This window comes from Macaca nemestrina, chromosome 10 (genome assembly GCF_043159975.1).
Source record: "Macaca nemestrina isolate mMacNem1 chromosome 10, mMacNem.hap1, whole genome shotgun sequence".
In the NCBI taxonomy this organism is placed as follows: domain Eukaryota; kingdom Metazoa; phylum Chordata; class Mammalia; order Primates; family Cercopithecidae; genus Macaca; species Macaca nemestrina.
In genome coordinates, this window is record NC_092134.1 from 120703277 (window position 1) to 120716812 (window position 13536).

General features: G+C 33.1%; 1 protein-coding gene across 4 annotated transcripts in view; it reads right to left on the bottom strand.

Moving 5' to 3' along the window:
- The window catches only part of LOC105469870 (solute carrier organic anion transporter family member 1B1), a 121222-nt gene that overhangs the window by 12332 nt on the left and 95354 nt on the right, over positions 1-13536 (bottom strand). For 3 of the 4 annotated variants that reach the window (XM_071072084.1, XM_071072083.1, XM_071072086.1), the window contains 3 exons: positions 9246-9430; positions 6972-7036; positions 4531-4648 (listed from right to left, as the gene is read on the bottom strand). In XM_071072084.1, coding sequence (XP_070928185.1) covers positions 4531-4648; positions 6972-7036; positions 9246-9430 — 368 coding nt within the window. Of the gene's footprint in view, positions 1-2924; positions 4021-4530; positions 4649-6971; positions 7037-9245; positions 9431-13536 lie in introns of those variants that run through there. The other variant, XM_071072085.1, reaches the window with a different exon arrangement.

The following is a 13536-nucleotide window of genomic DNA, read 5'->3' on the forward strand; positions in this document are numbered from 1 at the left end:
CCAAAATAATGGGAAACTCCTAAAATTCTGATATGACTTAGTGTTATTCATAATTAAAATTGTTATGTAAAATTGTTGTATGTCACAGAATTAACAAAATTCCTAGTGAATTGTGGTTTTAATAGTGGCTTTCTTAAGTTTTTTATCCACAGACAATGATTTTGTTTTGATCCTTTTCAAAAGGCAGTTTAGAATCAGATAGCGGACTCTGACAGGTACTCTTGAATGCAGGCCCCTGATAACTTTAGAAATTGTGCTATTGGAATAGAAGGAAAAAACACAAACTTCTAGGACTCTCACAGAGAGCTGAGATGTTAAACATCGCTAATTCATTTGTTTTTCAGAGTCAATAAACCTTTTTATTTTGAGTATTTACAACTTTTAGCAATTGAGTAAAGTATGCTCCTGGGAGTAAACTTTGGAGCATATTGCTTTCCCTCTAACTAATTTCTCCAGAATTTAAAAACTATTTGTGAGTATTCTCAACTTATGGCAGTATACTTATTTGCATAAGTGCAATAAGAATATGTTTTTTCTTATAACAGGACCTAACTGGATAAACTGGTCATTTTACCAAGGCTTTAACTGGAATGGAATACTTTCTTTGAGGAATAGAAGTTGACTTATAGATCCAATAAAAGCCCCTGGGAAAAGCTGGCCTTATATCTTGTCTATGCATTCTCTGTACAGTGTTCCTGACCTGTGATAAGAATGCCCCTTTCTTCTTGGCACATTTTATCTTGGGACCTTGAGAGGAAGGAAAAATTACCCAACTCCTACAGGTATGTGATGGCACAAAATCACAGGTCAGGAACACTGTACAGAAAACCTGTGGGACTTCAAGGCTTTAAAATTAGAATATAATGTTCCTTATAGAATAAAGTTTCAACATAGCCAATTTTATAAAAGAACCTATATGACAAATAATTATTCCTTTTGCTACTAACTCTGGGAAGAACTTCGTTTATATTATAGAGATTGAAAAAAGAAACAATAAAATCCCTTCTCTAAAACAAGCCCCTTCTTGCCTGGGGACTAGACTGCCTTTGCAGAACTAACAAATTAGCCAGAATATTAGAAATTATGATTTAGGAGCCATGTAGTTGAAGGCTGCAAGATTCTGACCCTACCCAAATTGCTCCTGAAGATAACATCACTATTGTAAAACCTAAGATCAGTACTTGAGACATTTTGTAGACATGCAAGAAGAAATCAGAGAAAATGAAATGATAAATATGTCAAGATGTACAAAGACTGACCCTTTAAATCTTAATGTCTTGGGATGAGCATAAATTAAAGTACATAAGAATAACATATATACTATATATCTATCTTATATATGCATATATATGCATATTAAATATATATAGCACACATATACACTAATGTTATCACAATGGTCTTTGCAGTATATTAAAAATTTGGATACTATAACAGTTATTCAACAAGAAGAATGCATTAATAAATCAATTAACATAAAAAATTTAAAAATTTCACTTTAGTTCTAACTAAATCTTCACTGAACAAAAAGGAACTAGTATGGCTTAAAAATAGTTTTAGGGTCTTTTTATACTCAAACCATTATAAAGCCATCTCAAAATGTTACATGAATACTTGAAGTTGTGGTCATTGCTTTGGGGAAATTCTGAGGAGCATCTTGCCAGGTGTTCTGGAAATAAATGATGATTTCAATAAAAAACGAACACATTCTTAAAAAAAGTCATTAAGATAAATATATGAAGTTTTCATTTGTAATCTCCTTTCATTTCTTTCTCCCATTTTGTGAGAAATTTTCTATCATTAATATTTAAATAAATTTATGAGAATGCCTATGGGGTACAATTCTGGAAAAAGCTGGATCATTTTATCCATTGGGGATTTTAGATAGTGAATTTACACATTAAATGGAAGGAAGTCTTTTTGGTAAATTTGATCCTAGGTCTTTACTACAGAGATGTATCCTGAACTAATAAACTTCCTCCACTTTCATATAAATGATAGCATGTTCCATACACATTCTTCATGGTTCTTTTTTTTTCATACAAAAATATGTCTTGAAGAAGGTTCCACATTAGTAAACAAATAATTTTTTCTTCTTTTTTCAAGACATCAGACTATTCATTTTCCTGCAAGTAGAACTGTAGAACTATTTATTTAATGACTCCCTTATCAAGAGATATTTAAGTTGCTTCCAATATTTTGCCATCATAAACAATGTTGCCATACATATGTATGTAATCTTATATATGTGCCATTTTATCTATTTGGGAATATAGCTATCTGTAGGATAAATTTCTAGAAGTTTGCTGCTAGCTCAAAGTTCTGTACTTTTGCCAATACAATGTCTACTTAACATTTTTGATTATTGAAAATCTGGGTGAGTTTTAATAGCAATCCTGTCATTATCAATTAATTTGAGCATCTTTTTGTATATTTAATAGCCATTAGTGATTATTTTCTTTGGGAGATATTCGATTTTTTTAATAGAACCTACTTTTTACAGAAATTTCAGATTTACAGAAAAACTGCATAGAAAGTATGAAGAAGTCCCGTATACTCCCCGCCTCACACACACAGTTTCCCCTATCATTAATAGTCTGTATTATTTTATATTAGCATGGTAACTTTGTTACAATTGATGAACTGATATGAATGCATTATTATTAAGTTCATATTTTAGATTAGTTTGCTTTTTATGTGTTTGTATGTGGTATGTGTATGGATCCACAGGTTTGACAAATACATAACATCATGTATCCACCATTATAAAATCATATAAAATCATTTCACCACCCTTAAAATGCCCTGTCCTCCACCTACTCATCCCTGTCTTCTCCCCACTGAGCTCCAAGCAACCACTGATCTTTCATTGTCTTCACAGTTTGGCCTTTTACAAAAGGTCATATAGTTAGAAGCTTCTTTAATTTTTGTTAATTTTTTTTTTCTTTTTTTTGAGACAGAGTCTCGCTCTGTCAGCCAGGCTGGAGAGGAGTGGCATGATCTTGGCGTACTGCAACCTCTGCCTCCTGGGTTCAAGGGATTCTTGTGCTTTAGCCTCCCAAGTAGTTGAAATTACAGATGTGCACAACCGTGCCTGGCTAATTTTTGTATTTTTAGTGGAGACAGAGTTTTGCCATGTTGTACAGGCTGGTCTTGAAATCCTGGCCTCATGGATCCTCCCACCTCGGCCTCCCAAAGTGCCTGGATTACAGGCGTGGGCCACCACACCAGGCCCAGAAACTTCTTTAGACTGCCTTCTTTCACTTAGCTACACGCCTTTAGTTTCTTTCTTGTCTTTTTGTAGGTTGACAGGTCGCTTCCTTTTATTGTTGAATAATTTTCTATTGTGTGAATGTACCCCAGTTTGGCTTTCCATTCACCTATTGAAAGACATCTTGTTGGCTTCCATTTTTCATATTCAAGTGCAGGTTTTTGTGGGGACATGTTTTCATCTAACTTAGGTAAATACTTAGGTGCATGATTACTTAACCATATCATAAGACCATGTTTTCCTTTGTAAGAAATTCCAGACTGTCTTCTACCATGGCTCTATTATTTTTTACATTTTCATCAGCAATGAAAGAAAAATGAAAGGAAATTCTTGTTGTTTTGCATCTTTGCCAGCATTGGATGCTGTTTTTGCTGATTTTTAAGAGTTCCTTATATAGTTAGGATATTTGCCTGTGTCTGTGTCACAAGTTGCAAATTATTCTCCTAATTTATATTTTCACTTTGAAATTTGCTTTTAAAAGTTTAATGATGCAGATGTTATAAATATTTTGTCTTTTTTTTCTATTGTAGTTCTGGGCATTTGGGTCATACTTAGTTTCTGCTTCGTAGATAATTGAAAGAAATTATACTATGAGTTTTAATACATATAGTTTCACATTTCAAAGTGTATAATTTGTCAATATATGAATTTGAAATTAGTTTTTTTAAAGAGGTAAAGTATAATTGTAGCATTTTGTTTTTCCAGATGCCCATGCAGTTATCTTCGTGTCACTTATGGAATATCTCTCCCTGTGAATAGAGTAATATAGAAACATATTTTCCTTTATTTCTTAATTGACATATGTCCAGAGCCCAAGCTAGTCATTCTGTGTCTTTCTAGAGAAGTCAGAGGCAATTGAATACACACAAACACACATGCACACACACACACACACACACATATATATATTTACATGTGCATATTTATCCTTATATATACTAACATGAAGAGAGTTTTGGAAACAAAAAACATTCACATACAAATCCTAGCCATTTTCTATTATCTCTAATTTTTGACAAGTTGGTTATTATCCTTAAATCATAGTTTCTTCACATAGAATAGAAGAAAATATCCATGTCCTATAGTTTCTATGAGTACTAAAATGAGATACCAGATTGCTTGATACCATAGTGCCTGCAAAGTAAGTTTCCATTAAATGGTGGCTATCATTATTAATATTATTATATAATGAAAATAATATTCTTTAGGAATTAATATAGTCAAAGAGAAATTAATGAAATATATTTATGACAACTTACGAAAATAATGTGGAATTATATATCCTACATGACCCACGTGTGCCACAGTTGTTGGTGGACCACTTCATACATGTTGTATCAATCAGAGCCCCAAAATATATTGGAGCTAGAATTCCTCCTGTAATAGGAGAAGAGAAGATGTCAGTCCAGGGAACATATTTTAAATGTAACTGTATGATATTCCACATTGATACATTTTGATTAAATAAACGTTTAAAAATTTGGAGGACTTACTTATTATTTTGTTCTGCATCTACCCAATAATAAAGGTTATTTGAAATCTCAAAGACCCGAATCATGTAGTAATGTCATTGATGCCTTCTACCCACTTGTACCCTCCCTACATACATGCCTGTACACTCTGTTCTTATGGTAGCAATTAACTTAAGCCTGAATGGTAAAAAGAAGAATGTTGTTAGTAAAACTGGGAAGTTATGTTGGTTAATACAGGATTTTTCTTAGGCAAAGAAACCTGAAATGGAGTAGAATTACAATTTTATGGGGAAAGGAAAAAGATCTTGGCTCAACTGCTGTAAAGGCAGACTTTTATTTTATTTTTTTAAACACTATTTTAAGAGAATTTAAAAGTGAGTGCTTCATCAGAACTCCCTCCCCAGATAAGTACAGGCTGAGCTTCAGGGAGTGCTTAGCTCTTGGCAGGCTGTACTTTTTTTCTGGGCTCAGATGTCTATAATTCCCACTTATTGATGTCATTAGAGGTCATAGTCCAGTGATTTTCTACTAATTGATTTTGTGCATTTGTAAATACCTCCTGAAGCAGCTTAGGCTAAGTTAGGGGATTGTGGTACTAAATTTTGTTTGTGTTAGTGTTCTGATGACAATGATGCATAAGTTTTCAGTGGTCTTTTTTTTTGGTTAATTTTTATTTGGAGCTCTTGATTTTGCAGAATGCACGGACAGATATGCTGTTTATATAATAAACTGTTTATATAATAAGTGTCCATCTGCTTCCACTGCTGTTTTAATGAACTCTAAGATTGACTCCTGGTTCTAGGCAAAGGTAATTTGATAAAGAATTTTAGGGACATGCCAGTAGAGAACTATCCTTCAGATGGTGCAACTGAAGTATTCATAACTTTACTTTGTTCTTTTTTTGTATTGTGGTGAATAATTTTCAGAGTTTATTTTGTCATGGAAAAAATGACAGTGATTGATGTATCACAATTTTACTTATTCCATTTAGTTTTCATCAGTCTTAATTTTCTGAGAGTGAGAAATCTTAAAATGACAAGGGACTGAGGCTAATGTATCTGAAAAAACCTGGTACTGAGGAAATGGATGAGAAATTTTCAGGTTTCAAAAATCACAGCCACTCTTTGAAAAATGAAAAATATATGCTAACAATTTATTTTCCCCACATAATGCCACTGATTTGAACAAATGTAATGGATTGTTTTAAGTAACAAATTTGGTCCTAATCACTACAATTTTAAAACTCATAACCTATTTTCTAAATGACTTTTTCACTATATAGACCTTCCACAATTTACACGTTTATTGCATTCAAGACAATTGTTTGTGAACTGGAAGTTTTGTACTAAATGCGTATTTTTTCCATAGGTGCATTAGGTTCCATCGTGCCACAGATTGGATACATCGAAATAGGATACCCAGAATTAGTATGGTGAAATTCATTTTTTTTCCTATTTTCTATTGCTAAAAAAAAATTTTACTGCATTCTCTTGGTCTCATTTCTACATATCAGAAGGAGTACTAACAACCCAGGTGTTACTTTAAGCTTTTGTCACCCATGTTCTAGCAGTGAGGCATCCCCATTGAATCTGAAGGTAGAAAACTGCCAGGATGTACAGAGTCTGGGAGATTAGAGACACACGAAAGGGAATGGTGGGAAGAAAACCAATGGAATACTATAGCATCTCATCTCCTCTGTTTTATTTCCTGTATATTTCTTCTTTTTAACTTTGAGGATTTGTGACTTTATCATCAAATTCGCTTCTTAAACAATTTCTTCATTGTAATTTGGCCATAGCCTGGCCAGATTCCCATGCTTCCCAAGCTAGCTTTAGGCCTTGCCTAAATCATGCCTCAGTTTAGAAGTTAGGCCCTTCACTCTGCCTACTGGGAGGAAATATTCTTATTTTTCTAAAAAAAGAAAAATTTGGAGGACCATCTACCTTTGTGTTTGAACGAGTGTAATATAAATACAGTAATTCCTTAGTCTTAACAGATTAACTTTACGTATAATTAACAATCGAATTCTCTTTTAGGTCACTCAATTTTACTCTGTCTCTTATTGTTTTTATTTATCACAAAATAGAAACGATGCTAATTTTATTTACTATCACAATTAAAGATTCATTACATTCAGTCTTCAAGCCTTGACATTTATATTTATAACTTAAATTTAATATGTGTGTGTGTGTGTGTGTATATATATATATATACATTTTTCATCATACCTAGTGCTCGTATAACCATTGAGTGGAAACCCAGTGCAAGTGATTTCAATTCAGGTTGAACAATTCTGAAAAAGACAAAGGCAAAGAAACATTAAATATCATTAAAATATCAAAATGAAACAACATTAAAGCCTTCTCCTGTGTTGTTTTTCTTCATGATAGAATTAAGTTCTCAGTTGAATGGCCCCATTGTATAAAGTTATATTTCAATTGTTTTAAAAGGCAAACACTTCAGCAATAATAACAATTATTACCTTATTTATTCAATGCATCATGATTTCAAGATGGCTTTTCTATCTCTTCATTCAGGTCACTCAAAGGACTTTCAACGCATAGTATCTGAACTAGTATCTCTTACCTATTTTCTCATTTTTTTCTATTTTCTTAATTCCGATTTATTTATCTTTCTAGTGCTTCACACTTACTCTGTATATTTACTCACTTATTTGCTTATTGTTTTTTCTGCTACATACATTCATTCCTTCATTCCCCACCCACACTAAAAACTAATAAAATTCTATCACTTTTGTTCATAGTTGCATCCTCAGTGCATACAACTGTGCCTGACACACAAAATGAATACATATTGAATAAATGGATGTTCTTCTGCCCACTTAATCAAGTTTAAAAAATAGCTTCACAGTCTAACCATTAGAAAATTATTAACAAACTGAAATTTATATTTTTGTTCTGTAGTCATATTCACAAAATGCTTCTTTCAGTAAAATCAAAGGCTAGCGAGAGTTAAATATTTTTGACAAATTGTAATGCTGATTTAATCAGTTTCTGAAATAGATATGATATTGTTATCATCAATGATGGAACAGTGTTTTTTAAAACTCATGAGTTTAAAATAAAAAGCTAAAACCTGTTGATATGCAAACTATTGTTGAATTTTAAGGTATTTTTAGTATGTTAATGAGTTTAATTTGGCAAATATGAAAGACTTCTTTTGAGTAGACAACATTTTATATTGAGATGGAGCTATATCTGTGGAATATTTAGTATAAATAATTTGATAAGATTTGCAGTCAGAGTAAAAATTAAACAACTGTAAATTCAAATTACAAGTTGATATTAATGTTAACAAATGTTAAAATGCTTTTGCTTTTTTCATCTCTACTATGTCATGCTGTTTGCTGACAGTGAACTTGTGATCAACTGTGTAGGTTTTAAAAGTACAGTTGAATGTTAATCCAGGTCACTATACTTACACACATATATTTTTAAGATCTAAGACCAATTATTTACATGTTTTATCAGTTTTAGGTGATTGAATCAAGTTGGCCAGTAGGACATGCATTAACCTGTACCCTGCCTAACTCTCCAATCTTATCATGTGTCACAACCTCTCATTCAGTATGTTTCAATCTGCCAGCTTCTTTTCATTTCTCAAACACATCAGCTCTTTCCTGTGTTAAGGCGTCAGCACCCAGACCTTCTCCCGGAAACCCTTTGATTTAGCTTTTTCTTTAGACCTTTAGAATAAATGTTACTTATTTTGAGATGTACTCTGATTCCTCTTCTTCACAGCTGCCCCCCCACCCAATCCTAAATTAACTTTCCCTTTTGAATCTTTCTTTTTAGGGAAATCTTTTTCCTGATGAGCACTCAGAACAATTTATAAATATGTTTTGATTTTAAGATTATTTATCTCACACCAGTCTTTCCTGTAATTTTGAAAGTTGTACGACAACAAGTATCTTATTGGTTTCATTTACCATGTAATATTCATCAAGCATTGTATCTTTTCTAATGAGCCAAGAAAGGAATGAATGCTTCTGTGGATTTTCTTATTTTTCTACAAGGATATTATAAAAGTCATGCTGTGCATGGATTAAAAACTTTGGAATGTTATTATCAAATGGAGCATATTTTCCATCTAGTTTTCAAATGCTTTATTTTAGTGAAATCAATAGATTTACCCTGACAGACCCATTAGGATGCAAGTCAACTCAAAATTCAAAAGGTTCTTTTAGAATCCTAGGGAGATCATTTTACAACTGAGGCAATTGCCGGTCTATGTCATCAGCTTCTTAGTAAGAGAAGAAAGTATGGAATCTGGACTTTTAATGGAAAAATTAGAGGCAAAATTATTAATTATGGCCTTGAGAGTTCATAGTAATTTTAATAAAATGAATTCTCAGAAAATTAAAATTTGACAAAATATGAATTTGAATCCCAGTATATTATGTAAAAATATGCATCTCTTTAGGTCATTAGGTGTGTTTATAGTCTCATGCATATGAAAATGTTTCTAAAAGTCATACTTACTTAACCATCAGCATGAAATATGAGGTGCCTCCAAGTGCAGAGAAAAATAAATTCAAGACTTGTATTGCAACAAAAAAGTAAAATTTCGTTAGACAAGCATCACTTCTTGGGCATTCACCCAAATGGGCTGAGTAATTTCTGTTCTGGAGACCAGTTACTTCCAAACAACTACAGTTATGAAACACCTGAAATGTTGTGTATAAAATATGACATAAGAAATTTGGAAGACACAACAGTGCTGCAAATACATTGCATTATATCCAGTGAAGTCTCACTTGTTCAAACTAATATATTTACAGTTTACAAAGATTCTAAAAATGCAGTTGCTTAACAGATAAAATGCAAAATAGTTTTTTGGATTTCTTTCTATATAAGAAAATGTAATTCATGACTGACATTTAGTTCATTCTTAATTTTAAAATTAAGAAACAAAGAAGTTAGTGTTTAGAACTCTGTATATAATTTTCTTATCTCTGTAGATTCTCTTTAATAATCGTTTTCCATTCCATTTTACTCTCTGCAGAACAGAGATGGTCTTTTGGACAATTTCTTAGTTTCAGAGACATGCCCTGAAAAGGAATTATCCAAAGAATTCAGATAATATAGCAGTTTGGGAGGAATCAAAATTTAACTGGAGTCACCCATGAAAATGGCACTGAGTTCAGGAAAAATAGAGGCAGGTAGAGATGCTAAAATTTTAGTTTAGCAGGCATACACAAAATCCAAGGACATAATGACAGATGATATTATTACCAGAGACATTAAACACAACAGAATGCCCCACTAGTGTTTAGAGCACAGAAGTGGAAAATGTAGAAACAAGTGATTTCAGATTTTTTTTTTTTTTTTTTTTTTTTTGAGACAGAGTCTCGCTGTGTCTCCCAGGCTGGAGTGCAGTGGCGTGATCTCGGCTCACTGCAGGCTCCGCCTCCCGGGTTTACGCCATTCTCCCGCCTCAGCCTCCCAAGTAGCTGAGACTACAGGCGCCCGCCACCACGCCCGGCTAGTTTTTTGTATTTTTAGTAGAGATGAGGTTTCACCATGTTAGCCAGGATAGTCTCGATCTCCTGACCTCGTGATCCACCTGCCTCGGCCTCCCAAAGTGCTGGGATTACAGGCTTGAGCCACCGCGCCCGGCCGATTTCAGATTTTTAATCAGTTGGACAGTTTATGTAGATAGGTGGCTTTAATAAATTCTGTTCTAAATCTAGGCAAAAGTTCAAGGGAAGCTCACCTTGAATCTATTAATACTAAAGACCAATTATTAAAGGAAGAATTGTAGAAGAATTTAAATCTATACAAGTACAGTTCTGCCAAACTCACAGTTCTTACTATTTTTTTTCACTAGAAATAATATAGAAGAATTTTTTATGGAACAAGTGTAGTGGTCAATAAAACTAAGCTTTGGTACAAAGAACACTGTTTTAAGACGTGATGGTTCATTATCGAGGATTTAGTAAAAAATAAATAAATAAATAATAAAAACTTTGCAGTAGCCCCCAAATGGCATAGTCATTGCCAGTATAATGTAGATTATGTCTTGTGGTAGACAGAGTTCTTCTCAGGGTTCTAATATTACATCACTTTCAGGCCTTCACTAGTGTGCAAAGAGGGACCATGTATTAATTGGGTCATTCTTATTCTCCTGGAAACACACAACCATCCAAGACTGAATGAAGAAGTAATTGAAACCCTGAACACCAATATGGAGTTCCAAATTTGAATCAGTATTGAAAAAACCTGCCTATCAATAAAAGGCCTGGACCAAATGCATTCATAGCCAAATTCTACTGGAAATACAAAAAAGAGTGAGTACCCACTGTACTGAAATTATTCTGAAAAATTGAGGAAGAACGATTCTTTCTTAACTCATTTTTTTGAAGCCAGAATCATCCTGGTACCAAAATCTAGCAAGACACAACAACAATAATAAACCAACAGGCCAATATCCCTGATGAACATAGATGCAAAATTCCTCAACAAAACACTAGCAAACTGAATCCAGCAGCACATCAAAAAGTTAATTCATCATGACCAAGTAGGTTTTATTTTTGAGATGTAAGCATACACAAATCAATAAATGATTCACTACATACATTGAATTTAGAATAAACAGTATATGAGCATTTCAACAGATGTAGAAAGAGCTTTCAGTAAAATCCACCATCACTTTATGATAAAGTTATTCAACAGACTGGGCATTGAAGGAGCATAGCTCAAAATAATAAGCGCCATTATGATAAAACCACAGCCAACATCATATAAAATGGGCAAAAGCTGGAAGCATTCTTCTTAAGAACAGGAACAAAGCATGAATGCCCATTTTCACCACTCTTATTCAACATAGTACTGGAAATCCTAGACAGATCAATCAGGAAAGAGAGAGAAGTAAAACATGAAAAATAGGAAATGAACTCATATTATCTCTCTGCACTGTGATATAATTCTATATCTCAAAAACCTTAAAGACTCTGCCAAAAGGCTCCTAGAACTGATAACATACTTTAATAAAGTTTCAGAATACAAAACCAATGGACAAAACTTAGTAGCATTTCTATACACCAATAACAGTTAAACTGATACCCAAATCAAGAATGCAATTCCATTTAGAATAACCACAATAAATTAAATACCTAGGAATACATTTAAACCAAGGAAGTGAAAGATCTCTACTAGGATAAATATGAACCCCAATGAAAGAAATTATAGGTGACACCAACAAGTGGAAAAATATTCTATTCTCATGGATTGGTAGAAAAATTATCATTAAACTGTCTATACTGCCCAAAGCAATCCACAGGTTCAATGGTATTCTTATTAAACACCAGCATCATTTTTCATTGAATGAGAATAAAACTATTGTAAAATTCAATACGAAAAAAGAGACTGAGTAGTCAAAGCAATCCTAAGCATAAGGAACAAAGTGAGAGTTATTCCATTACCTGATATCAAACTATACTAAAAGGCCATAGTAACCAAACAGCATAGTACTGATTCAAAAACAGGCACATAGACTAAAGGAACAGAATAGAGAACCCAGAAACAAAGTTGCACACCTAAAACCTGTTGCACACCTGATCTTCAATGAAGTTAGCAAAAAAAAAAAAAAAAAAAAAAAAAAAAAAATGCAATGGGGGAATTACTCATTATTCATTAAATGGTGCTGGAATAACTGGCTAACTGTATGCAGAAAAATGAAACTGGACCCCTTCTTTTCATAAAAATAAATTTACTCAAGATGTACTACAAACTAAAATGTAAAACTTAAAACTATAAAAGCCATCGAAGAAAACCTAGAAAATATTCTGGATATCGGCCTTGGCAAAAAATTTGTGACTAAGTTCTCAAAAGCAATTGCAACACACACAAAATTGATGTGGGATATAATTAAACTAATGAGCTTCTGCACAACAAAAGAAATAATCAACAGAGTGAACAGACAACCTATGGAACGGGAGAAAACGTTTGCAAATCATGCATCTAACACAGGACTAATATCCAGAATCTATAAGAAACTTGAACAATTCAACAAGCAAAAACAATAAAAAATTAAAAAGTAGACAAAGGACATGAACAGACACTTCTCAAAGGAAGACACACAAGCAGCCAACAAACACATGAAACTGTTTAACATCACTAATCATCAGAAAAATGCAAATCAAAATCCCAAGGAGATACCATCTCACACCAGTCAGAATGGCTATTATTAAAATGGTAAAAAAAAGACTCTGGCAAGGCTGCAGAAAAAAAGAGAATGCTTATCCTATGTTGGTAGGAATGTAAATTAGTTCAGTCACTGTGTAAAGTAGTTTTGAGATTTCTCAAAGAACTTAAACAGAACTACCATTCAACTCAGCAATCCCACTACTGGGTTGTATACCCAAAGGAAAATAAATTCTTCTACCAAAAACACATCTACTTATATACTTATATAATCATCACAGCATTATTCACAATAGCAAAGACATGGTCTCAACCTGGGTGCCCATCAACAGTGAATTGAATAAAGAAATGTGGTACATATAGACAATGGAATATTACATGGCCACAAAAACAAATGGAATAATATCCCTTGCAGCAGCCTGGATGTAGCTGGAGGTCATTAACTTAAGTGAATTAACATAGGAAGAGAAAACCAGATGCCACATGTTCTCACTTATAAGTGGAAGTTAATCACTGGGTACACACGAATATAAAGACAGGAAAAATACATATTACAGACTACTAGACTGGACAGAGAAAAAGAGGAGCAAGTACTAAAAAACTACTTATTGGGTATTATGCCCCCTAC